A 26,082-nucleotide genomic window follows, 5' to 3' on the forward strand; every position below is an offset into this window, starting at 1 on the left:
GATGCCCAGCCAGCGAGAAGGCTGGAGGGGCACAAGAAGTTGGGAGGGGACACAGGCAGGGCAGCTGACCCAAAGTGGCCAACGGGGTATTCCATACCAGGTGACGTCACGTCTAGTATAGAAACTGGGGGAGTGAGGCTGGGGGAAATCGCCGCTCGGGGACTAACTCGGCCTTGATTGGCAGGGAGTGAGCAATTGCACTGTGCATCATTTGTATATTCCAATCCTTTTATTATTACTGTTGTCATTTTATTAGTGTTACCATTATCATTATTAGTTCCTTCTTTTCTGTTCTATTAGACCGTTCTTATCTTATCTCAACCCACGAGTTTTACTTCTTTTCCCTGTTCTCTCCCCCATCCCACTGGGTGGTGGGGGAAGTCAGCGAGCAGCTGCGTGGTGCTTAGTTGCTGGCTGGGGTTAAACCACAACAGTAGGATATTAAAGGGAAAAAACGCCTGTAGGCGTGTGCATATATACACACACACTTATAATATATATATATCTATATCTGTCTGTGCATGTGTAGATATATACACACACCCCTACAGACAATTTTTTAACTAATACCCTACTACCTTTTAATGAAAAAACCTGAAGTACAGAGACAACTCTTACTAACAAGAAACATCTACAACACCATTCCTTTCTATTGATCAATTTGCTCTATTTTTAGAAAAAAAAGAAGTCCTCTGCCAGTTAATATTGCAAACCTGAAGACACCAAGGGAGCTGCCCCTGTGGCAGCAGCTGCTAGAGACACACTGCTAACGCTGAGGCCAGGGCTGTTTGCAGTGCTCATACTGCTTGCCATGCTGACAACCAAAGAGGTGGTGCTGGGGGCTGAGGTTGACGCAACTGAAAAGGTTCTTGAGGGCTGGAGCAAAGTTGTGTTCTCAACGCTGGTGTGCTAGAAAGGAGACTAAAAGAATGGGGATCACAGAGCAAATAAATCACAGTGGAAGATGCTGGGGGAAAGAAAAAAAAACTCCAAATCAACAAATGTTTACTACTGCCCCTCGAAGAAGAATGGAAAAATAAAATTAAATATATAGCTGAAGGGAACCACAGAATAAATTATATTTAGCATGGCAATTACAGTTTCTCCCAGACTATATGTATTATTATGAACAACCTATATTTGTGTGGTCAACAACCCTGCCTCATAAACATCCCTGTAATTAATTTGAAAGAACAAAACCCAGGGGTAAATAAATGTAGTGTTATTTTTTTCTCCCTTGAACAGAGTGTTTGGCTCCTGAGCTATATACAGAGAGTTGACTCACCACACCTGATGAAGCTGGAATCTCCAGCGAGGGATGAAGATACTGGCTGTCTTCCAACCCAGAGCTTTCTAATGCAGTGTGCACAGCAGTGCTTTATGAACACAAGTTTGGGATCTTCCTAAATTCCTGTTTGGGCTCAGTAAGACGGAGGGGAGCCAGAATTCTCTGTGGCTCCCTTTACAAGAGGGTCTCCATCTTTGCTCACAATACGCTCAAGCAGCAGAGACTGATCAACAGCTTTGTTCCAGAAATCGAGGAAGATTTGCACTCCTAAAGCTGGAGAGAAGGGGTATGACAACTTCCCTCAACTGAGTGTTTCGTCCACTTTTATTTGAGGGGCTTTAAGCAACTCATTAAGCAATAGCTCATTCTTAGGCCCTGGAAGCACGCTCATTGTGCTTGTTCACTGCATTGAACAAGCTTTGATTACAAGACTACCTTTATTAAATTTGGGGACATGCAATAATACATTCATAGCAACACAGTTAAGAGTCAAAAACCCAGCCACACACCTCTCTTACAGGCAAAGCTTCCACTTGGTTTATTTTATTTTTTGGTAAATTATAAATGTATTGAACAAAACCTGCGCTGGGTTGCTTTACAGACTGTACCAACAGCTGTTATCCTACATAGCGGAAAAGATACAGTCGTGGCAAAGACCTGCAAAAACACTCAAAATGAGTGGGGAAAATTAACCTATGCTATACCATCTAGACAAAACCAGAAGTGAATGTAATGACCACTTACAACTCTTGCCAGAAATACTTAGACTTTTGGTTTTGTATATACTAACCAGAAGCAGGACCAACTTTCAGTTTCCTGACAGTCTAATGCGTGCCTCATTTGGGAGAGCAGAAGATATGTAACTTAAAATAGCTGTTACTTCTTTAGCTTAGTAATCAGAAATCTCTGTTGCATTGCTCACAACGACAGGTTTACGCCCTTCTGCTCAAGTAGTAGCAAAGGCTGTACATAATAAGATGTAAATTCAATATCAAAGAAGTAAGAGAGGAAAGACAGCCTGACAAAAATCGCAACAAAGACACTAAAGCAGTGCTGAAGGCATACAGCCAAGCACTGCTACGTCAAGTGATTCACAAAACCTCAGCTTTTCTTCCTTGTGTGCATGCACTTGGCTACGGCGTTTATGATAACGTTCTGTTCTTGCCAAGGGAGCGCACAGGAAAAATGGAGCGGAACTACAACTGCAGGGACAAAATAAATTACAGCATTTTCTAGCTTTAGTTAATGCTGTAGCAAGTAGGTACTTTGTAGGTTATGGCTAGTCAACACATCCTATTTTAAGGCCACATGTACAGTTACTCCAAGTTTGCCAGAAACTTTTCTTTGGTGTAAGATTACCTATAGCGGGCCTCCAGCTGATTTTCAGGAAAAACACAACAGAAACAACTCCTTGCTAAGAATGATCATGAGGAACACAGGCTGCTTCAATTAGATTCAAAGAATTTTCAAAACTTTCGTTTAGAAAGTCTTAACTTCTCCACATTTCAGAAACAGGGACATAAATTTAGCACAGAGGCTATGCTGGTGTCACTCTTGGACTTTCTGCTCGTCCTTTGGAAACACGCACGTATCTGGGCACGTCTTGAACCTTGGAAAAGACTGAACTTACCCAGGCTTGCCAGACTTGCTTAGTAGCCAAATTTTGCAGCTTTCTCTCCATTGCACGTCCTGCAGAGAGTGAGCTGGATGGTCCCCGCAGCAGGTGGCTGATTGCCAGGCTGCCACACACTAAAACCAAAACAGGGTAGGTTAGCTCTCCTCTGGTTTCAGGATTCCTGGGATTTTCACTCCATCAGCACAGAATGGAGGTTCAAATGCAGAGGAAGCAAAGACGGATTGGGGTGAGAAAGGAAGACGGGCAAGAGTCTGAGGTCAGCCAAAACGAGGAGAGATGAGGTGTGAGTAAGAAACAAGATTGGGTGAAGAGAGCAGGGGATTCAGACAGGGTCTTCCCAGCAAAGAGGAACTGCCCAAGGACAAGCAGTCCCAGTCTGATTTTCTTGATTTCTAGCCCTTTCCTGAAGGTCAGACAGCCAAAAGCTCAACAGGCTGCATCTTCTGCAACAAGGTAAGCATCAGCCCCCAGGCTACCGTTTTGCCAAGAGCCCCCCCAGGAACTACACAAGGTCCAGCAGCCTGGAGCCCCGAGCCCGCGGGCCACGCTCGGAGCTGGGCACCCCAGGGGTAGATGGTGGCTGAAGAAACCCTCAGGCGCAGGGAAGGGGAGAGAGTCCACGCTGACCAGCATGCTAGGAGGCAGCAGGCAGTGCTCAACAGCCCACCGCTCGCCTCCTTCTCGGAAAACACCCCACTGGACTCTGCTTAGTCCAACCTGGCCCCGCAGCACTCGACGAAAGGCAGAGCAACAGCAGAGCTGGCCAGGAAGCAGGGGGCTGCGGCTGGTCCCCCCAACCCCTCTATTACTTGCTCTCTCTAGTTTCTACAGGGACATCTCCATTGCAACAGCAGAAGCGGAGGTGACTTCACATGAACCACTTCTTTGCTTAGACCTAACAAGTAAAACCACAGGAGAGGTTAATTCCTGCAATGGAACGTCCTGCTCAAAGTTACTAACCGTACACAATTTCAATGCAGAGCTGCTCCTCTTTAAGGAGATTGATCATGCATCCCTCACCCCCTCCAGCTGGACCTCCAAGCCCCACACACAGAGCAACCAGCTAAGAAAGCAGACAGAAAACAGCAAAGTCTGCAGGAAGTCTGGTATCAAGGAGCCTCCCTCACCTTCAAGTCCAAGATATTTTCTGGCTCTGGTCATCTTGTCTTCAGCACGATCACAATTAAATACATTCAGTATTGGGTTTAGGGTCTTAGGGGGATGTATTGTGGTAGAAGCAAGAGAAAACAATGCGTTTGTTACTGGGTTTTGTTTTAGTTTAGGCATTTACTTACTTGGGGTTTGTCGATAACCCTGAGGATCTTGCAAAGCTAGCACCGATTGCTTTACTTTTCAGTAAAAACAAAAATGAGAAAGAAGGCCACATACAGCTTTTCTCTCCTTCAGGTATTCCAGAAAGAACTTGCCCTACTACCAGCTCCATCTGGCAAATGACTAAAAACCTCTGTCCCCAGATGATCAGTGATAAGACACTATGCCAGGAAGTGATGTGATGATGCAATTGGTAACAGCTAAGAGGTGCTTCTTCTAGCACTGACTCTTGGTGACCTACGCTGGACCAGATTCAGACAGGACTGCTAGAGTCAACAGCAGCTGCAAAGTTATAACCGCATATGTTTCCCAGAGCATATGAAAGCCTGCTGGAAGGATTCACCCTAAAGGACAGGAACCACGCTTGGCAATATTGTCTCTAGCTTGGGTTGTTTCCTTCTGTGGATTGTAGGGAGAGGAGTCTTTATGCATGAGGAACTTGCCTTTCAATCACTTTGACAGAAGACTTGCTCCATAAACAAAGGAAAACATTTCAGTTGAATTGGTGCAGTTTGAACTTTATTTAAAACAGCTGTAATCTAATCTGCACAGTGCTGGGGCAGCATCCAACCTCTGCAATAGCCAGGGAAACTCCAGAACAGCAACATCACTCTGCACGGGGCCAAGCGTTGAGTCAGGGTAGATTAAAGCGTGTAATCTGACCTATGCTGGATCAAGTCCAGGAAACTAGTAACCTGACTTCTTCCTAAACTTCTTCTTAACACCCTAAGAGTGAGGGGGGATAAAAACAACAACAACAACAAAGCACAATTAGAAGATACTTCTGCAAAGCAAGAGTTAAAAAAAAAATCCATGTAAAGGCATATACTTTGATATCAATTAGCCAGGTTAGTTTGAGACCAGCTGCAGAAATGCATGTGCTGACTAGAGGTTAAGGGCACAACAGCCTTTAACAGTCTTGGAATATTCAAGTGGAAGAATTTGTTTAAAAGCATGGTAATATTACAGGCTTGTAGACCATTACAAAACACTTTTCATAGTTGCTTTGCTGTTTATCTTATCACCTACTTCAGCTTTAATTCCCTCAAATTCACGATGGAGTTTTATTTACACAAGTGCTGAAGTTGTATACCTACTGTAACTAGTACACAGACCTGACAGTATTGAAAGACCATGGTTTTAACACAGGTCACAAAACCAAGGTAACCATTTTATAAACTCAAGGTGTAGCTCTGCTAAAAGCCACTTAAGTAACATGGGTTCTCTTTCTTAATTTTAACCTGTGAGTAAACCTAAGCCTTGCACTCTTAAGTTTTGGGGTTTTTTCGAGGGGAGGAGGAGGAATAAGACCTCTCAAACCCACTAAGGCACATTTTCTAAGAGATGAATTGCACTTGAAGCAAGCTGGAAACCAGAGGTAATAAGGAAAAAAGGTAAGTATATGGTCATGGTCATGCTTTCTCCACAAGTCTGGAATACCAGCAGTAGGGGGAATGCTGGAGAATGAAGGCCGTGCAAGATAGCTACATGCCCCTTCGGTCTTGTCACTAGGGTTTGAGGTGGATGCTTAAGATGATCAGAGCTCAGAATTGCGGTTTAAGCCAAGCAACTAATTTTAAAAGAAGTCAGGGGTATCTGTTGTCCGCACAGCAAACTGGGACTTCAGCTGTCAACGCAGTTTGCAAGCTGCACTATTCAGAGGGTGTGAATTCAAAACCTGGAAATACTAGAAGCAGGAAAGCAGTGTTCCTAGTCTCCTCAAATTTACTCTACCATGACATCACCATTTTGTAGAACATCATACTTTTTGTGGCACTGCCCTGCCCGCCTTACATTTGGTTTACTTGTTTGGGGTTTTTAAGCAGATCCCACGTGCATTAAAAAACAAACAAACAAACAAACCAACCAAAATTATTTTTGGAAGACAGTATTTTACAGTACATACGAAAATACTCTGGAAAAACATACAACTTCATTTACAAAAACACCAAGTTATAAAGAAATTACAATAAAGAGATAGCACAACATTTCTTTCATAGGATCAGAACTTCTCCCCACCCCTCAAAAAACCCTCATGCACTTAACTGGGTAAGCAGTGTTACCGGTTTACAGAACTGGAACTTCAGACTACTACAAGTTTTCATGTAACCACGTAGAACAGCTTTCAGGGTTTATCTGAAAACACTCTCTGCATGCCAATTCCTTTCAAGACTCTACCTTGCAGGTGGGTAGCAGTGTCACAACAGCCTTGGCTATTGCAATGTTTAAGTACATCTTCAGCTGTGTGTTCTGAGTTTAGCTTTCCTACCCAGCGACAACAAAAAAGCCCTCAAGTCTCATGCTGGAGCAGTCTCAAGACAAAAATCAGATACAACGGCATGGGACACGTCTATCATCTCCATACCTTGGTAGCATCCTCTGCTGCATTGTCTTCAATACGTCAATTATTTATGGGCCTCCATGGGAGGCAATACTTGTGTAGCGCGTGGCCGTGTTAGGCAGGGGACAGCTGCTAGCTGAGGAAGCTGAGCACCATTGTGATAGATGACCAGGAGTGTATGTGCCAAACGGGAAAATAGTTTAAGACAAGAACAATATATGCACATGCACTAGGAAAGCACAAATGAATACAAGCACGTTCATACACACTTGAAACCACAACGTGGTTGCAGTAACTACTTAACCTGTTTACATACATTCTGAATCCAAGTCACAGGGCAGCTTGGTTTTTGTGGCCTTTTCCAAAGCTGTTTCAGCTAGTGACAGTCAAGACTTTTAAAAAGACTAATAGGGATAACTCTTACAAGAATATATTTGGGAAATGAAGACTGAAAAAAGTTAAACTAAAAAGCATATTTTTGTTTACATCAATAAACGCGTAGAGTATTGATGTGAGGTAGTCTAGGCACTAGAAGAGTCCATTCAGCTTTTCAGTTAGCCCACTGAGTAAAACCCCTTCCCAATTACATTGTCTGTAGATCTGCTGCTGACATCTTCTGGATTGCCACCGCCTTTGAATGCTGAATCCTGGCCAGTTAACTAGAAGAACAGAACACACAGACTCAAAATAATTGCTATACTGAAGTTACCTTCATATTTGAGTACAGCTTCCAGTCAACACATTAAACGTATTAGTGGCCATCCTTAAAACAACATTTAGACAACACTACCCTTACCACACAGGAATCTCAAGCCTCGCAAGAAGTCGTACTACCCAAACCTTGAACTCTGTACCTGAAGTATTCAATAGTAGGTAACAGTTCTGCAAGCTGATTCTTTACGAGTGTCAAAATTGAGTTTCTTCTAGTTGTTCTGTGCCTCAAATCAGAGGTCAAGCCACACAAACAGCTGTTTAAGGAGAGTTATGTATAGCAAGAAAACAAATCAAGCATTAATCAAAAGCTTCCACAAAAACAAGATTTCACAAGCAACTCCACACGGTCATTTCAGCAGTGGACAACCTGTTGAGTAGGCTGCTGATTTCTAAAGCAGCAAAACTATCAAGAGGCATTCAAAAATCATCTGCCAGAACAAGATTAGCTCATACATCTACATTTATAAGATTCATATCCTCTTCCTTCTGAGATTTGGGGTTTTTTTCTGAATTAAGAACTGCTTCCAGTTCATTGAGCAATCGGTCAGTGCAGTAATATACAAGTACAGTAGTATTTGGAGAGCCTGCCACCAGACCAAAAACAGTCACTAGTGCCAGATCTTGGGAAAAAAAATAAATGTTTAATAGCTATACAGTATGTTCAAGACAATTTCTCACACCTACATCCTAGTAAAACTAGCATTATGCTTAAATTTAGATTCCTGAATCCACTGGGGATGCATATATGCATTTCTTCTCAGTTATGTCATTCATTGTACATCAAGAATTAATTCTACTTCAAACCCTCCCTGGCCTAGCCCCCCTTCCTTACCTTTTCTCCGTCTGCTAGTGTTTTGGGGCGTTCTTCTGATGGAGGTGAATGAGGTCCTTCAGTGGTCACTGAATAAGGTCGTTTAGGTGCAGTGTTCTTAGGAACTGTAATTCGAGTCCCACTTAATTCATGCTGTCCTTGGACAAAACGTGCTCCTGGTTGAGAAGCTGTGTTACGTCCTGGAATGGTGCTACCAACTGGAGGTCCCAATGTTCTTATTGCAACTGTAGCCTCCACTTCTGTAAGAGACACCGCGCTTCTAGAGTTCAGCCATGAAATTAAAGACTGCATTCCACCCACTACGTCAATACATACTTGAATCAGGAACAGGAATGGAGAGTCCCTTAGACACTGATGGCACAGCTACACGAGGTAGCTTCTCTCTCTTGTTAGCACCGTTAGATTTCTGGTACACAGCATTTCTGTAAGAGTCAGATGCTAGAGTTATAAAATGCTCGTTTGTAAAATACTACACATTTCCTTTCCAGAAAGCCCATGCAAGACACATGTGTGTCTTCTTAGCTCATTGTAACAGCTCTACCAAACAACAAACTCACAGGCAAACTAGCACGAGATCTTCATTTTGCTGAACTTCAGACCGCAAATTTAAACTTCAGCGTTTTCTTTAGTCAGTCTCTATGTACTTGTACTGTCTTCCAGCTTAGTATATCCAGCACTCTGTACTGCTTTTCATGAATGTATCTGCTCTACCCATACAGGCATCCCATTTTATTTTATTTTTAATGCTACTCCTACAGTACCAAATGGTCTGAACACAGCAGGCATTACACATTTGGTACTCTTGGGCTATTACTCTCAAGATTACATATTCCTCCTGGGCTGAAGTAGCTCATGAACAAGCAGACCTCCCAGGAAGTGACACACACTTTTACTGCCCGAGTTCTCATACTGCTGCACCAAGGCAGCAGCAGCTCTAGTGTTGCTGTGATCAAGATCAGCACTTCAGTAGAACATCATACTGCTTGGCATTAACCATACTTTTTGTTAGAAGGAACAAAATTACCTACGTAAAAAACACTCCAGCTTCAAGTTACACACTAGCCCAAGGGGATCTACATTCAAGACCAAATAATTCCTCCGGTATCCACTTCTCCTTTCTTCTGACATGTCTTCTTGTACATTAAATTCATTTTTTCAAGGATTTCTTTAACCTGCCTCCCCCCACGTGCCCAAAGGAGATGACAGCTTTGTTCCTGAAGCCATTAGAGCCCTCCACATGCTTATGAACAACACAGATTCAAACAAGAAATCCTAGACCTCATTCACATCGCGAGTCAGTTAAAAAGCAGCTTCTTCACAGCTTTAAGGTTATGGTGCTAACCTTTCTCTCTCGGCTGTAGAGGTGTCCACTTTAGAAATCTTATGTAACAAAGAGGAATTATCTGGTGTTCTGGAGCCCGTGTCTCTGGAACTGTCCAAACAGCTTCCATCTGAAGAAGTCCTTTTGCGCTGAAGCCCACCAGCATTTTGACTAGTACCTGGCATGCTTTGCTGAAACAACAACATCAAAATAATGCAGTCTTCAAGTAATTATTAAAGCAAAAAAAAAAATATTGCCAGAAGAGCCCAATTTTTATTATACCTTCTTTCTTTTCTGTAAGGTTTCTGCAGGCAAAAAATGGTGGAGGTGCTTTCTCTTCACATGAGCTGCCTCGATCTTCATACCTTCCTTTAGCACACTGAGGTAGTTAGCCTGGCTGTAAACTAACAGGAAATTTAGTGTTGTAGCTTAGTGGGAATGTTTGCGTTGGGTATTTGTCAAAGTTACACATGGTTTTGTTAGAAACAGCAAGCCTTGAAGTCTGCCCAGCCCAAACAAAGAACAAGAAGTTGTCTCAAGATGAAAGTGACCCCAGATGCCCATTTCACATCCAGTACAGACCAGATACATAACAGCTATTTTAAGTTCAAACATGCATTTATGTGCTCAGTTACAGCTGTGGTTTGCTAGTCATGCAGCTCACCTCTGAGCTGATTTTAACCTGAAGGAGATCATACTCCTTAACCCTTAGTTGTCTGGTTGAAGATAGATCTCGATGACTTTCTGAATCAACCCAATTGTGCTCAGCTGATGAGAGAACAGACACCTTACTCAAGATTCAGACTAGTTTTGTTTATTTGATATTTACAGTGGCGATTGTGCGTTTTTTTCCTAACAGTCCTGTACCATCATACAACTTTTCAGTAATTTAGGTGTTAAAACTCTACCTGTCCAAGACAGACTGGATTTGAAGGACATCTGACTTATCAGAACCACTACAATTTAAACCAGTTCTTCTTAAGTGCCTGCAAACAACCTTTCATGCAACTAAAAAACGCTATACTAGCACAGCAGTTTTTACAGAATTAAGGCACATTTAGACAAGTTTAACAAGCCTGTCGTGAGCATAGCTGGAAAGTCAGCTTACTAGCATACAGAGTGGGAATCAAAGGAAGGACACGCAACCCAAACAAAAAGGCTTACAGCAAGTCTTTCTGCAGGAGATCTAGAAGTGAAATAAAAGCACAAATATGAACATTCACACCAGCAGGAACAGTTGCTTCAAAGTAAATTCAATAATGTTTTTATGGAAAAGTGAGATAAAGTTCATTTAACAAAAGCCTTCCAAACTGTGAGCCTTATACTCTTGAGCCCATCAACTTTGCCCTCTAAAAATATTCTCTCAAAGTCAAGGCACATGATAAAAGCTTTCTTGCACGTAACTACTGGTCACTCCCACATTTGCCAAAGGATATCACACCTCTCAAGAAATACCTTTTCTGGCCAACCTCTCTGCGTTCAAACCCTATATCTGAAACATACGATAGGCTGTGCTTCACTAAACTGAGAGCGCACAGCTCTGCTAATCAAGTCTGTGCACAGAAATACAGGATTTAACATTAGTTCTAGCCTCTCAGCAGTACACGAACCTTGTTGACGTGATTTACATTTGCCACAACATTCAAACACAGTGCCACTGGATGTAACGTACAAGACAAGCATCAGTTCGGGTAACAGTGCAAGTCTGAGGAAGTCACCCCACCTGGCCTGAAACTCAGACAAGCGTTTTGATGCCTATTTTCTGTGCTTTTCTCATATCCCAAAGCGTGAGCTAAAAAGAAGGTCCGCTTTTACTGCATTTACTCATGTTGTCTGAGCAACACAACACACAGCTCACGCTGGTACCATGGAGAAATGTTTGTTTGCACTGATGAAGAGTTTAAAGGAGTGCACTGTTTAGAACTTTTTGTCCAAACACACTTGTCACTTCAGAAGAGTAACCCGATTTCCTTAGTTTGTCATTATGATAGCAAGGCATGAGCCTCACAGCACACGTGCACTTCTGAAAGGCACAAGAGCAGTCAGCTTGGGAAGAAGTAAACAGACTGTGGAAAAGACCTATACTTTCAGACGACTGCTCAGCCCCAAACCCCTTTATTCTAGCATTATCTAACAACGCTTGCGATATTACTTTATTTCTGCATCTATCAAAAGGAATAAAGTAAGATGAACATGGAGCTTGACGTGCAAGACTGCATGTCGTTACGATGCGACCACTCACTGCCTTTCAAAGTTCTGGGATGGTATCATACACAAACTGTTCTTTTGGAAACAATACTGTCAACAGGCATTCACAACTTATTTTAGAGCCTGATACAGTTAATTCCCACTTCCAAAGTTCAGCAACTGACAACTGCTTTTGACAAGTGTAGCTACACCCAGTAAATGGACATCTCTCTCCTGGCTTCACATCCGACTGTCCACTTCAGGAATCGCAGTTCCTTTCTGATCGTTTACTATGACCTGCAGAACTGTTATTTCACATATGGGATATGGTATATAGGACCGTAGTACACACTTTTGTTTCAAGGTGGACTTACATTGCCAAAGCGTCAAAATAGTATGTTTCTAAGGCTAATCTTCTACGTGTCACGCTCTACAGAAATAGCTAATAGCTAATACCAGAAGGAAGCACAATTCACTTTGCGAAGCAACTTACACTAGTATAAAAAAATGAAACCCTACGAGACTAGAGCAAAATAGAGGCTTACCTGTATCCTTGAATGACTGTATAACACACGTTAAATCAACGTTAACACTTTCTGCATTTTCCACTTTCCTAAACACGATTCCAAGAAACCACATTGACACATATCCACTCCTAAAAAGACAGAGTCACAAATCTATCATTTATGCACAGATGCCAGTTATTTGGGTGCTAGTATCTACTCTCAAGAAGGGATTAAGCAAAACAGTTTAGTTGTACGCAGCAGCTAAAGATTGGAGTCAGCCCATACTCAAGTTCTCCGAGAACTCCTCCCTCAAGTTCTCCCTTCTTTAAAAAGATCCTACATGCTCAGAACCTTGCCTGTCAGACGTCGTACCTACAAAACAGTAGGTACGTAACTGAGCATCTCTCACAGGTAAGCTGAGGTGAAGGGATATAAACAAGGTACAATACATCAGCCACACTCCAGTTCAGAAAAGTAATGAAACTCACTGTTTACAAAGTTCTCGGCTGCCAGGGAAAGACTGTGGCTTTACATGTGCAATAGATATAAATTCATTCCTCTCCAAGTTTCCAACCAGCACACGAATTTTAGATTCCACAAGGCCAATCCTGATAAGAACAAGAGACATTTACTCATTTTTGACTGTATCCAGCACAGTAGTTATATGCTTTCTTATAACACAATGCTAATACAAAAATGCTAACCAGTCAGTAAGTAGTAAGTTTCATTCAGCTGAGCAGACACTAGATATTTATATCACACACACTGGAGCTGGAGATGTTTCCAGGGACATTGGAGCTTCAAAGTTTCCAAAGACAGAGGCAGTAAGTAAGTTTAACTTGTACTCTTAACAGGTCAGACACAACACTTCAACATATAACCTATGATGAAAATATCAACAAGAAGCAGATTCCCAGCACCTCTGGCTGCATTTTGAAGTGCAGCAAAACTTCTTTTTTACCCCAAAGATCAGGGAGAACAACCGTTTAGAAAAGGCTCGAGCACAACTCTTCCATTACACCTGAGTAAAGATGCTATTCTTCCTGCAGATTGACCTGTGAAAAGAGTTTACCCTCTTCCAGCCAAACTGAAGAATACAGTTCCTTTAATAAACAAACGATCCAGTCAACACAGTCTCATCAGAGACTTACCCAAGAAATGTATCATGACCACAAAGGCTATTGAAGTACTGGCATTTTACCCTTCTACCTAAAACACTGCTACCCTTGAAAGCAGTCAGAACTCTGTACGTTCTTCACAAGTATCTTATGTTGATGAACAACAGAGATGTGCCATCTATTCCCAAATCCATTCAAGAGCTGGTGAACTAAACTTGTTCTTAGAGCAAACGGAAGCAGGTTTGTCTTCTGCTTTTCATTTTCCCAGATGCAAAACTAAGCCCCGTTTGCTGCCATTTCTGTCACTGCAAAAACGTCAGCTTTTACTGCAGCCAGAACTTTCCTCATCTTTATTGTGAGATACAATAAGCCTTCTTCACTTCAAACATGTCACATTAAAAACTATTTGGCTCTAAGCCCTCTGCCCATAACTCCTTGTTGCATACCTAACTGTGACTGACATCAAGCTGTAGCTGACACGATTTTTAAGTGAACAAATTAACAAGTTCAGGTAAGAGGTATTACCTACTAGAGCTATTTTTCAACAGGAAAGAAGATGTCTTTCAGAGGTAGCACAAGAATTAAATCATTTGCCTTAAACTGCAAGCCAAACCCTGAAGTATAACCAAAGTGTCCTCAGAACAGGGGTCTGGTACACACAGCTATTTTCCTTGCTTACTTGAGCAAGGCAGGCAAAGCACTCGTTTCTTCAGAATAAGAACACCACACACATTACAGTACCTTAATTCCTCACCGTTTCCCCTTATTTCAAGACTCACAGTTAGTCAGCCCATTCACACAGGTTCAACAAGTTATTATTGGCATGTCTCCCTTGAGACAGTGACAAATACCATGTCAGAAGCAGTCATGTTCTCTAACCACAGTTGAAGTGGTTCTCACATTACCTTTCACAAAGTAGATCAGCACTCCTGCAATTTACCTATCCACTACCAAGCATGCTGAGATGATCATTTCCAGCACTAAACACAAGATGCCTGAGCACACTACTAGATTAAAGCTCAGTAAACACTATTTATCAGCATTCAGGTACTCTGTGCAGACGGTCAGGTTTCACCCCGATTAAACAGCCTTGTTTCACTTCACTGGAGAAAAGTAGGCTCTGGAACAGGCGGACTACCTAACCAGAGCAACTTAGCATTGAGTGCAATCTAGTCCTAAATTAAATATTACATCCAGTAAAAAAGCTATGAAACCAAGTCTTCTAAGGCTCTACAACAGTTGTCTTCAAAGTGTCGGGGGGGACGTACCCCAGGGGGTGCACAAGACAATCCACTGGGTCCAGGAAGAAAAGATTAGAGCTTCAGTAATGTGTACGTAACTTGCAAAGAAGTAGATATAGACCGCAACTATGTGTTCAAAAATGACTATTTTTGTTGTTGTTTTGCTCACAGGAGTGCACAAAAGTTTGGAGACCACTGCTCTGTAAGGCAGTAAAAGATCAAGCTCTCCAGTGTCCACTACACATCTGATGACATCAAGTAATCCCCATTTACTTCAGTCTCTGCAACAAGGAACATCTTCCTAACTGAAGTAGCCTTGGGTAAGTAGTCTCCTTAGACTCCTGGCATCTGCTTCTCCAGATGACACAGAGCATACGCACACTAACCCTCTTTGGTCCTTCTCATCATGACTTAGGTCTTTAGGTTAACTTCTTAAACAGCAAGATAACTTATGCTAACTTCCCTTCACAAGAAAGCTTTTAGTTTTGCTGAGGAACTGCCTACTTAACTCCGTACTGTATTCCATGCCTAGCTGCACAGTCAAATACTTTATTTTTGTGAACTGTATTAACCAAATGAAGCGCAACACTGAACTGAGCGTCAATGATGTATTGAACCCACACTCAAAGCAAGACTTACCCCTCCAAGTGATGCTCTTTAGTAGAGGCACTAGCAGTCAGCACAATATAATGTCTAGAAGAAAAGAAAAAGTAACATCCTAGCTCAGGACTTGATATTCCTTCAAATGAAACCAAAACTGCCTTAAATGTATAGAAAATGACTTCCAGACAAGACACAGTATATCCTGCAGGCAGCACAGTATTAACTGAAGAAAAACTGATTACATCCTTCAGAATTGCGTTCTGCTGCCTTCTGAGTATCAGAGCTGATTTTTTTTTAATAAAAACAGTGTCAGTGGCAAAACACAAACAGTTTTTCTATCTTCCCTCTACTTATCCTTACCAAAATTCCTATGACTACCTCCAGCTTCTGAAAAACAAACATATCAATGCCATCTCGTATTTCGACTGCAAGCTAAAACTCACTATGCTAACCAGTACGGCAATCATTTCAAGTTCAGGTAACAGATTTCATACATACTTGTATTTCTGAAAGAAGTCCAGTGGTTCAAAGAGCTTTGACCAGTCTGATTTTCCTTGGAGAATCTCATTCGTAACTGCAAGACCTACAATTAAGGTTGAAAACCTTACTACCATTTTGTCTTTAAGACTAGCAGAGCATGATAGAAACTTTATAAGAGAAAGGTTTTGAACAGCAATTGACAGATCAAAACGCAGGAATTCCCTTGACACAATACAGGCCTACTACAACAGTTCATTGTAAAACTGGTCCCTTGTTGCCTGCAACAGGTATACTTCCCAGAGAACTCTTCTGCCTAAAAGGGCACAACACCGCACGGAATATAACCAAGTCAGGTAATGTGGTTTCATATTGCAAGAATTACACCTTTTAAGCAGTTAATAAGCATGGAAAGAACTTTACCGTGTCTGAACTCCTCCACCATTACCGCTCGCGTTGATGTAGATACGTTGTATGTAGAGTTCTGCTGCGGATAGGCTGGGGTGATGATAGGCATTACGTGGTATCGGTCTGATGGGTTCACCTGTGATGTTAAAACAATTGTGCTCGGCACCAGCAGCTTAGCTTAGAAGAAAGGTTAAAGGCTTCCAAATTTAAGATTGCTCTCTTCCTGTTGTTTCAGCAATACAGGTCTTGGCCACTCCCTAAACAAGAAAAGCCAGGAACTGACCGTCCATTTAAAACTCTGCCATGTAATTCAGGGTAGGACTGAATGGTGTTGGTCTAAATCTTACATAAAGAACCACCTCAGAAAGTGTTACTGCTTTACGCAAATCAAAATAGTCATAAATAGCTCTTATCATTCTGAAAAAAACAAGAAGAACTTGTTCACCAGAGTAGAAGCCAAAGCGTTTGGGTAGAGTTGACACGTTCTCGCTACTAGCACAGCACAGGAAACCCCACCAAGAAATCCCAGCACGTTGGAGTAAATGCCACGTCCTACAATGCAGACATTGTCCTTAGCCTGTAGTCTTCCCATGCCCAAGTATAGTCCTTCAAATTTACAGCACCACCTTCACAATCTATAGAATACCTAGCACCCTTCAGCCTCCAAGTCAGTTATTTTTGCAGTGCAACGAGGCCAAAACTGTTGGTCCTTACAGCGATGAGAAAAAGAATCGGTACCACACCACTTCCCAAAATACTGCTACTCTGAAATTTGCCTGCACTGCTACAGCTACTGCTTCACTCCAACTTCCCTTAAGAAGAAGGTTCTGCCATTCTTCTAGCACTTGCTCTAGTCACATGCGCAAACGGTATTTTCTTATTCCTTATCTATCAAGCTTTTATACCTCACTGGGCATTTTTATCCTTTCTAGTCAGGTTCCTGGTAAGCAATGCAGCACCTTGTCTTGTAGGCACTCCCCTCATCTCCCCACTCTACCCCCATTAAAAAAAACACAGAATCTACCCCACGGACAGTCCTTGAATCTAAACCAAAACACAGGTTTTGAACTAAAACCTGTTATCTAAACAGCTATCCAAAGATGAAGGACTTCTAACGCTATTGTTTTTTCAGCACGAGGTGCCTCTGAAAAGTTTAAAGATCACAAACAATCACATCACTCACGTTTTGCCCACAGTTTAACTGCACGGAGCGTGAGCCGGAAGTTCTCTTTATTTGGCACTAGGTGCAGTATTTCATCAGTAACTCTGCAGCCTGTAAGAAAAAACAGTTGAAGTACAGCACTTCCTGGTAGCAGGTACAAGTCAGTTCTGTGCTATACTGGATCAATACCTTACAGTTTATCCTGCAAGTCTATGAAAACAAGTTTGCATTACTTGCTTTGTATTACCTTAAAAATCAGAGGTTACACATAACCTTACAGACACATAACATAACAAATTAGAGGTTACACATTCAGTATCACCTCACGTAACCGGTGCCCTCAACAGCTTTTTCATACTTTAGACTACAGCCAACAATTTTCAATAAGGCCCTTCTACAGGATTCCGAAAGCTAGGTTTCCTTCAACAGCCAGGAACAATTAAACCAGTCCGTGTTAAACAGTGAGCAACTTCGGCTTCAGGTATTTTAAATATCCTTTTTTTTTTTTAATGAACTACCACACATTCTTCTCTATCAAGTGCTCTACCTATTCATCTGAAGCAGTTTCTGTGGCAAACTGGAACACCACACACACCCCAATCAAAGAAACATGAAACACAGGTCTATCTAAACACACAACTTGAAACAGCTAAATCTAAGCCCACTCGCCACCTCCTCAGATCTCAAGTATACAGGGGATCAGTTTCTGCATCCTGTACAGAAACCTGGGGTGTGTAACGTGCATTCCATACCAACTTTAGTAACATTTTCTTGTTAAAGATGTGCAAATATGCTTACCATTTAAGCTCCGTATACATCTTATATCCAGGCTTCTGAGACACGAGTTGTCTCTCAGATCAAGATTATCAGCAACAGTTGGCACAGACAGTCTTGCAAACACGAGATCAATCTTAAGAGGAAAAAAGTGCCAACCGTTAGAATGCCCCGCAGTCTGCAAACAGCACACTGGTGGGGGACAGTTCCTCAAGTCTAAAAAGAGTGGTTAACATTTGTATTTAGAATTATGTGACTATAGATACATCTCCCAAGAGATTTATTTGCCAGAAGACTCAATGCAATTTCTAGAAGTTCCCAATTTTATTTACAAAGCCTTCACTGCATCACCCCTTTCTTTTTAAGCTAGGGAAAGGAAGAGGGCATTTTAAGTTGGAAAAGATTACTCTAGACTTAGAGTTTCAATCAAAAGGGAACTTAAAATTATTCACAGAATTAAGACTTAAGTTCAGTCACCTCAACTATCCTTCAGCAAAGGAGAGAGCATTTCCTTTATGCAGTAAGCCCTTTTGATCCTGAAGTATCTGGATTTTAGTACAGTCTGAGGCAAGAAGATTATCCTGTGAAAGTCTGTACCAGATAAAGGCCACAAAAAGGTCACTGAATAAATCTCTTCGTGATAGTGATACCAAGCAGTAACTTGCTTAGGTACTACAGCAGGCAGGTCTTGATTCATTGTATAGGATGTATTCAAGATAGCTGGATTCCTGCAGCTGACAAACCTAGGCGGGAGGCAAATGAGTACTTTCACTTTCCCTTTTCCAGATTGTTTGTCCCATGACCACTTCATTTTGGATCTGCAGCAAAACATTTAGTCTGCTCACATGATTCGTACAGTGAACTACACTGTACACATCCCTCTGTAGGTACCTAGCTTGGCAGAGCTAAGAAGACTTAGCAAGGACACCGCCTCTGCTCCCACTCTGCACGATCCTAGGGATAAATGCTATTCAAGCAGGCTACCCTGGTCTACAGCACAGGCCTAGAAAAAGATGTCCCTGATGCTCCCATGCCTGCTAGGCTCCCTAGGGGCTTATTTTCCTATAAGCTCCCGTTCTACTGCAATGTCTTCTCCTCGGATACGTTGCGGTCCAATATAGCACAGTCACAGCTCCCTGGAAAAGTTATCCTATTCCAAAGCAAGAAAAAATTTACTCACTTAAAAAAAAATAAACAAATGCTTACCTCAATGCCATCAAACTCAAACTTGACAACTGGTACATATGCATCTTCAACTGCCTGGAAAGGAGAGGGTAACTGTGTAAGAAAACATGGTTTACTACTTTAATGTTTCTCCTGAACTACGATCAAATGCAGAATTTACACTGCTAACTACTCAGTATAAAGACTGAGTTGCTTCCAAACCAAAAGAATTGTTCCTAAGCTGCAAGCAGTATAGCAAGCACTAAGATGGTATAATACTAGCTTTAACAAGTTATTTAGCCAAGAGATTTGGAGGCTGATCATGTATTGTAATGAACAAACAGTGCACAATGAGCCATCAGTATCAGAGGTTGTAAGGTACTTACCTTGGTGGTGAGGAAGAAAAGCAAGAGATTTCTGTAGCTATCTTACTACTGGTTAACATCCAGAGAAAGCGAGGAAATTCTGTCCGCGTTTGACAGCACGCACTAGCCTCCTGTATTTTTATTTTCTACCATGCCTGAGATGCTATCAGCTACCTTATGGGACAGTTTTCAATTTTGCAGACCACTCGTCAGAAAGGTGCCACAGCCCACTGAGTCTGTCTTCGGTCACCTAAACAAAGGCTCATTAGCTATGCATATGAAGTCTTTCAAAATGTCTGCACAAGGAAGACCAGGCAGAGAGAAACACTTCTCAGGAGTTCGGTTCTATACGCAAGGTACACAACATGTGCACCGGAGGGTCATTTTACAAGGCAGTTTTGTATATTCACAGCACAGCTCCTATTGACTTTATGCAAAGCTGACTGTGCTTCTCCTCTACAAAGTCTCAGGCTGAGTAGCCAGAGAAGAACAGGACCAGAGAAGAATGAATTAGAGGTCCTAAAGTACACCCAGAGGAACACCATGGCAAAGGTACTGACAGAAACCTTTCCACATCACATTCAACTTCCTTAGCTCTCAGGCTGCCCCTTCCTCTACCTGCATGCAGTTACCTTCTTGCCAAGCCCCTTGCTACAGCTAAGATGAAAGCAAGGCTCCTAGGGACAACCTTGCTTTTGGATACTATAGCCCACTCATTCCCAAACCGTGGGTAGGGGAGAAGTGAACCACAGAGATTCTCATTGGACGTACAGTCATTGGGGAAGGGAACCAAAAGCTTGACTTCAACACTTTCCTGCTGCGTAGACAGTATTTTACAAGGGGCTCAGAAACAAGTCCCTCTTTAATTTTGGTCTGTAAGACAATCACTACCAATAGGAGTCTTTAACAGGAATATTCTTATTGTCGGAGTTGCACAATCTATCAAGGAGAGAGCTTGCTTACTCTTAGCTTTTTTATTTCCTCCTGACGTTTTAGTTTTTCAAAGAACGACTGAAAGAAATCCGATCTTTCTACATGTCTAGGAGCAACGCAAGCCACATCTATGTCAGCACCTGCAAAGAGATGCCATTTCTTCTGTTACTGTTGGAAGACACTTTCAAACATTACAACTATGACCAGACAACAAAAGTTTACCTTTAGTGTGTACTCCAAGCCTGTAAGAACCAAACGTAAATATTTTGCCACCACCATTTGCTACTACTGAAGGGGGAAGATTCTGTGGGTAGAAGAGAAAGAGTTTTCTGGAGAACAGAAGATACACGTTGACCTACGTGCAAGTTTAACTAGCATATAAGTTACTTAGGAAGACTACAACAGCCTCCATAAACAATGTCTTCTCCCTCCCATACTGAGTTGTTAGTCTAATAGACTGATACTGTTTTTCTGAAGGGAGTGCTTGCAACTCACAAACAACAGCAACAAAAAAGGTGAGTAATGTAGCAGTCGCTTCATCGATTTAAACAAATTAAGACCTATTATCAGTCTTCCCTGCAGCAGACCCACACAAATTAACACCATCTAAGAGCCATACCAAAGGCAAGTCTAGAGTAATAATTTCAAACTAGATTGAGTGCTGTAGGCTGTCTGGGGCAAGTTTACTGCCCAGTTACCATCTATCTCCCCCCACAATGTCCTGTTTCAGCTTTGTTAACCGCTACAAGTCAACTGATAGAGCCACTTCACAAATTTGTTCAGTGCCCCAAGGACTTGAAGGTCTTCATCTGAAGTATCTTTTATACATTATTTCAATGGCTCTTACTACAGATCTCCTTGATACTTAAGAAGGAAGTTAAATGTTGAACTTTAGCATAAATCCTAGTTAGTATCGCCTTTGGAAGAAACAAAAAGGCTTCAGCTGTTTTGATAAGGACCTATCAAAAAACCTTACCTTGCTCTCACCAAGTTCTGAAATCCATTCTTTGACCAAGTGATTCAGTCTACCAAGAATGACCAGCCTGTAAAGAAAACTCATGTTAAGTTTGCCCTAAAAAACCCCCCAGGACATTAACAAATTTTACAGTCTTGTTATACCTGTGATTCAGTTCTTCCTCCTCTTCCAATACCCCCAATGCTTTCATCGCTTCAAGCAGCTTCTGAGTATGAATGGAATCTATATCCGCAGGAGGAGCCAAGCTAATTGCAGAAGTAATTCCATAGTGCCTTGGAGGCTGGTCTGCAGCCTAGGAGTACTGGGGGAGAAAATAAAATACCAAAGACTCCACAAAACAAAAAAACAAAAACCAGCAAAACAACCACCACCACCTTACTGCAAAACACCCTTCCGCTTACAGGTTTCCAAATCAGCTTCTGCCCTTTTGCCCAGCATTAACATAAATGAGGGAAAAAAGATCCTGCTTATGGTTTTTAGATAATTTGACCTAACTTAGAAACTACGTCTTTAAAAAGCACTTGTGGATATAAGAAAAGATCCAAGTTGCTACCATCTGAAGACAGCTTATTTGCATTGCGCTAGACAGTTAGAACTGATCGCCAGGAAATGAAAAGGTTTGAAATCCACTAAGGGTGACACTACGTACAGCACAAGTTTTGGACACATTTCAGTTTCACAGCACTTTTGAGTTAAGGTTATTCCCATCAGCTTCCTGATCACATTAAACAAGACAATTTAACACTGGCTTCTTTTAGTTCAATGTATTTGCTGTGCTTCTACTGATTCTGAAAGGACATTATAGTTGATTGCAGAGCAAGGACAAAGTGGTCTGTTAAACAGAGTTTTTGCGGTAAATTCAGCATTACCTTGGTTTTGTCTATGGAAGAGGATGAAGGAAAACATCAACCAATCTGCAGCTAATGTTGCTAGCAGAGCCTTGTGCTCTTAACACAGCGTTCCATTTTTATAGCTCAGAGGCTTAGCTCTACATACATCTGGTTTAATCTAAATCCAAGAGATGTACGCAGAGCAGCACAAGTTAAGCTCTGTTTGTAGAAGGTGCTCAAATCTGCTTTAGCTAGCTCACTGCCCAGTTAGGCAGAGCATTACCAGCTGAAACCAGGAGAGAGAAAGGAGTGGCACAGGAGGTAAGAACTGTACTTAATGGATCAAGGGTCTCTACAGAAACACTGGTAGCAAAAGGGGACACACATTAAAAAGGTCTACAACTCATCGTGCTTGTCAAAGAGTCCATATCCAGACCCTAAGGCTACAGGGATTAATGATGGCATTATTCAAACCGGCTATTTTCCTACTTCACAAATGGACAGCTCCAAATCTTAGCTGGGTTAGTCAAGAGACGCTTAGAACTATTTAAGGTATCTGACCCACTTTGGCTGGAATGGGATGAGGAAATGCTCAAAGGACAGCCTCAACACTTGATTTTAAAAAGATAGCTTATTACAACTCCTTATTTCTAATTGTTGCCTTTACTCTGCCACTGAGGGAAGATGGATTTCTCTCTCGCAGAGTAGCTTTGTCCAACTAGAGACATAGCTTTTAGTCACCTAGTGGGCTCCCCCACCCCCCTTCTCTATGAGCTCATTTTTCAAACTTTTTTCTAGGCCTTTTCCAAAAAGCTGGAGGGGGTGGGGGGCGGTATTAGGACTGTAGTCCTATTAACTAGTCTCCCCAGTCAGAACGGCTGTTTACTTTCAAGTGTAACTAGGCCCTGACCTAATTTGCCTTGCCTTGTTTATAGGCATTGTCAACTTCCACTTCATAAGTAAAAATATTCCTAATGCGTATTTTCCTTCTTATGATACCATTTTCATAACAAATACAGAAGGAAAGCCTATGTTTAATTGCTGTGCATTACATCTAAATTAAAACGCCTACAGCAGCAACTTCCTACATGCTTTACGTATTACTTGCAGCGTACAACTTGCACTTCAGAAAGTTTGCACAATACAAGAATGGCTTCTAGACTTTGCTAGCATCCAAGATCTTTCCAGTGTACAGAAGGCCACCACCTAGCTGCCTTTCATTGCTCCATTCTTCCTACAGAGGCTATAATTAGAGACTGACATAAAGGACAATATCAATGAGATATATCTGATATTACGAAGAGCCAATTCTTTTAGTCAATAGTAGATATTTTTCAGTTGCTTGCATGTATTACTGAAAATTTGATCTCACACCTTAAAAGTTGAGGAAAATGGCACTTGGAAAGTTTTACTGAGAGAGTGACTTATGCCCAATAGAATTCGTTCCCCTTTTAGAATTAATTAAATAAATAATTAAAGACATAAAACCTTCCTTCTCTCTCTCTCAACTGTACCAGGCTGCCAGGCACATACAAAGAAGAGATCTTATGAGACAAAGTAGCATACGTGGCATACTACCTATTCCTCCACCAGCCTTCTGTTTAAATGAGAGGTCTGTGGCAGTTTAATATTTTGCCAACTCTTGCTATGATTTGTCCACCATAGGGAACACCTCCAACATACTTCTGTTGCGAGAGATCCCAATTTTATACAAGAAGTTCAACTGATTTGTTCCAAGTTTCATCGCTCCTTTATAGCTTCACAAAGCTGCGAGCCATTTCTCCTGCATACTCCGAGAGACAACGGATAAGTTTACACTATTACAGTTCAGGGAGTTGCCTTCAGCCATCAGGGCGGTGTATGAGCCTTCACCGTGAATGCGTCTCTCCCACTCATGAGGTTGGCTTGCCTCCAGCCAGGTAGAAATGTATCACTCCAGCCTTTTCCACCCTCACCACTTGGGAGGAGGAATGACTGGAAATTAGCTCCTGAACCCCCAAAATTGATAGCACAAACCAAACCAAACCAAACCAAAAAACCCCAAGCAACAAACCAACCAAACCCAACCAACCAAGAAAACCCCCAAACCCCATGACCTTCACTGAAGTAAAACCACCTACACCTCCCATTCCTACCACACAAACTCATGCTAAAAATAGCCTGCAGACACCTGCTGGCAAGCTAAAGCACCTTGTTCCCGACAACAGCATTCAGAGAAAGCCACCTTTTTTTCTGCCTTGAAGCTGGGTTGGTAGCCTGAGAGCAGCACCCAGCCGCAGGCCGTTACGAGCTTATGGTGACAACGCAATGCCGAGACACGCACAGAGAACCTTACGCATAACTACGTTAAAACCAGGGGCTCTGACAAATTTTTCTAACCTAAATGATTCTATGACTGTAGGGTTCAATTATATGGAACTTAGTTACTGGGCCTGAAAGTAGCTCATGGTCGCAAGAGCATTCCAGACACCTTTAGAAGGCTGGAATAAGAACAAGAAGATAGAAGAAGAAACATCCCAATTAGAAAAACACAGGTGCACATTCCACGATAAAGGGAACTTGGCACCAACAACCTCAATTCAGGGGCTTATCTTGGCCAATTGGACTGAGACAAGTTTCGCATGCTCTAGTTAATATAGCCAATTATGTCCTGTGTTTATGCGCGTGTACAGAGCGAGTATAACTAACTGTATCTTATGTTTATACACGTGGACAGTATCGATATAACCAATCACATTTTATGTTTGTGCACGTGGACACCAAATGCTTGCATGCAGCAGCCAATCAAAGCTTCTAAACAACTTAGAGAATTGTATAAGAATGATCAGCTAGGCTCAATAAACTGGCGACTTTAATCATCATATTGGTGTTCTATCATCCGGGCCCCGCATGGAATAACCCTAAACCCTACATATGACTCTATAAAGGAGGTGCTTGTCTTGTTGGGTTGGTATTTGAATGAGCCGTTGGTACTGCTGTTGGTACCCAACCTGATGACAGGTTTGCAGGAGATGGGGGATATCCTGGAGGGGGGACAGTGTACCCAGCAGACGGAGGCTGACCAGGTGGAAACTGAGGAGGAAACGGGCTTGGTGGTAGCCCCAGTGGAAGAGGAAGCGCATGGGGTGCTGGAGGATACACGGAAGGTGGAGGCACAGGCACAAAGACTGGTGTTGATGCTGGTAGTGTTGGGGCCCGAGTCCTTTGGGTACGTTCACTGTTCGGGCGGCCTCGATTTGAGCTTCTAAAGAAACCCCCACACATGCGTCACGGTTTGTTACTCTCTCTCCCCTCATTTTAAAGAGGAAAGCCAATGAAGCGGGAGCGTGGTGGCAAGCACTTCTTGTTCTCAACTGAAGCCTTTTTCTCCCTGCTCTCTGTTCATTTGAGACTACACTCATTTCTTGACCCTCCTACTAGCCTTCCACATCCTCACCCCCAACACTTCCCTCAGTCTGCTCTCCTCAGACTCAGCTTTGCGACTGTGGATGGAGGCTGCCCAGGCTTAAAAGAGACTCCCATCTCGCACGTGCCAACACTTCACGCTTCTGATCTGCAAAGTACTGCACGGATAGTAACTCATCTTCTCCCAAGCTTCTTTTATCTTCTTCCACGTACGCTTCCTACGTTGTTGCCTCACCATGATGTATTTGGCCTGCTCTTGTCCCCGACTTGTTATTCTCCTGCTTACTCAATTGGAGATTTTAGACAATCTGTGGGATGGATCCTGGGGTTTGTTTTGATTTAAGATTTTATAAACACAGGACACCCTTACAATCTATCTATCTATAACACATATATACCAAAAGGAAGGACTGATCTGACCCTGCAATCACAGATAAAACAGACTCCTCTCTCGCCAACTGAGAGAAAG

General features: G+C 42.2%; 1 protein-coding gene and 2 long non-coding RNA genes across 4 annotated transcripts in view; 1 reads left to right on the forward strand and 2 right to left on the reverse strand.

Moving 5' to 3' along the window:
- Positions 1 to 26,082, forward strand: part of LOC138690402 (uncharacterized) — a 110,014-nt gene that overhangs the window by 76,649 nt on the left and 7,283 nt on the right. The window lies entirely within an intron of this gene.
- The window catches only part of LOC138690403 (uncharacterized), a 272,406-nt gene continuing 246,966 nt past the window's right edge, over positions 643 to 26,082 (reverse strand). Inside the window, exon 2 of one of the 2 annotated variants that reach the window (XR_011329248.1) lies at positions 643 to 909. This is a non-coding gene — a long non-coding RNA (uncharacterized lncRNA). Of the gene's footprint in view, positions 922 to 26,082 lie in introns of both variants that reach the window. The other variant, XR_011329249.1, reaches the window with a different exon arrangement.
- Positions 4,009 to 21,955, reverse strand: LOC138690597 (poly(A) polymerase type 3-like). Its single transcript, XM_069810649.1, is given in 20 exon segments — positions 4,009 to 4,982; positions 7,185 to 7,256; positions 8,144 to 8,382; positions 8,459 to 8,565; positions 9,486 to 9,655; positions 9,747 to 9,868; positions 12,197 to 12,306; positions 12,646 to 12,765; positions 15,156 to 15,209; positions 15,618 to 15,702; positions 16,020 to 16,262; positions 16,419 to 16,556; positions 17,188 to 17,277; positions 17,965 to 18,076; positions 19,147 to 19,200; positions 20,433 to 20,542; positions 20,625 to 20,706; positions 21,379 to 21,445; positions 21,522 to 21,670; positions 21,932 to 21,955. Coding segments are annotated over 20 exon segments (2,187 nt in total). The 3' UTR covers positions 4,009 to 4,943.

This window comes from Haliaeetus albicilla, chromosome 22 (genome assembly GCF_947461875.1).
Source record: "Haliaeetus albicilla chromosome 22, bHalAlb1.1, whole genome shotgun sequence".
NCBI lineage: Eukaryota > Metazoa > Chordata > Aves > Accipitriformes > Accipitridae > Haliaeetus > Haliaeetus albicilla.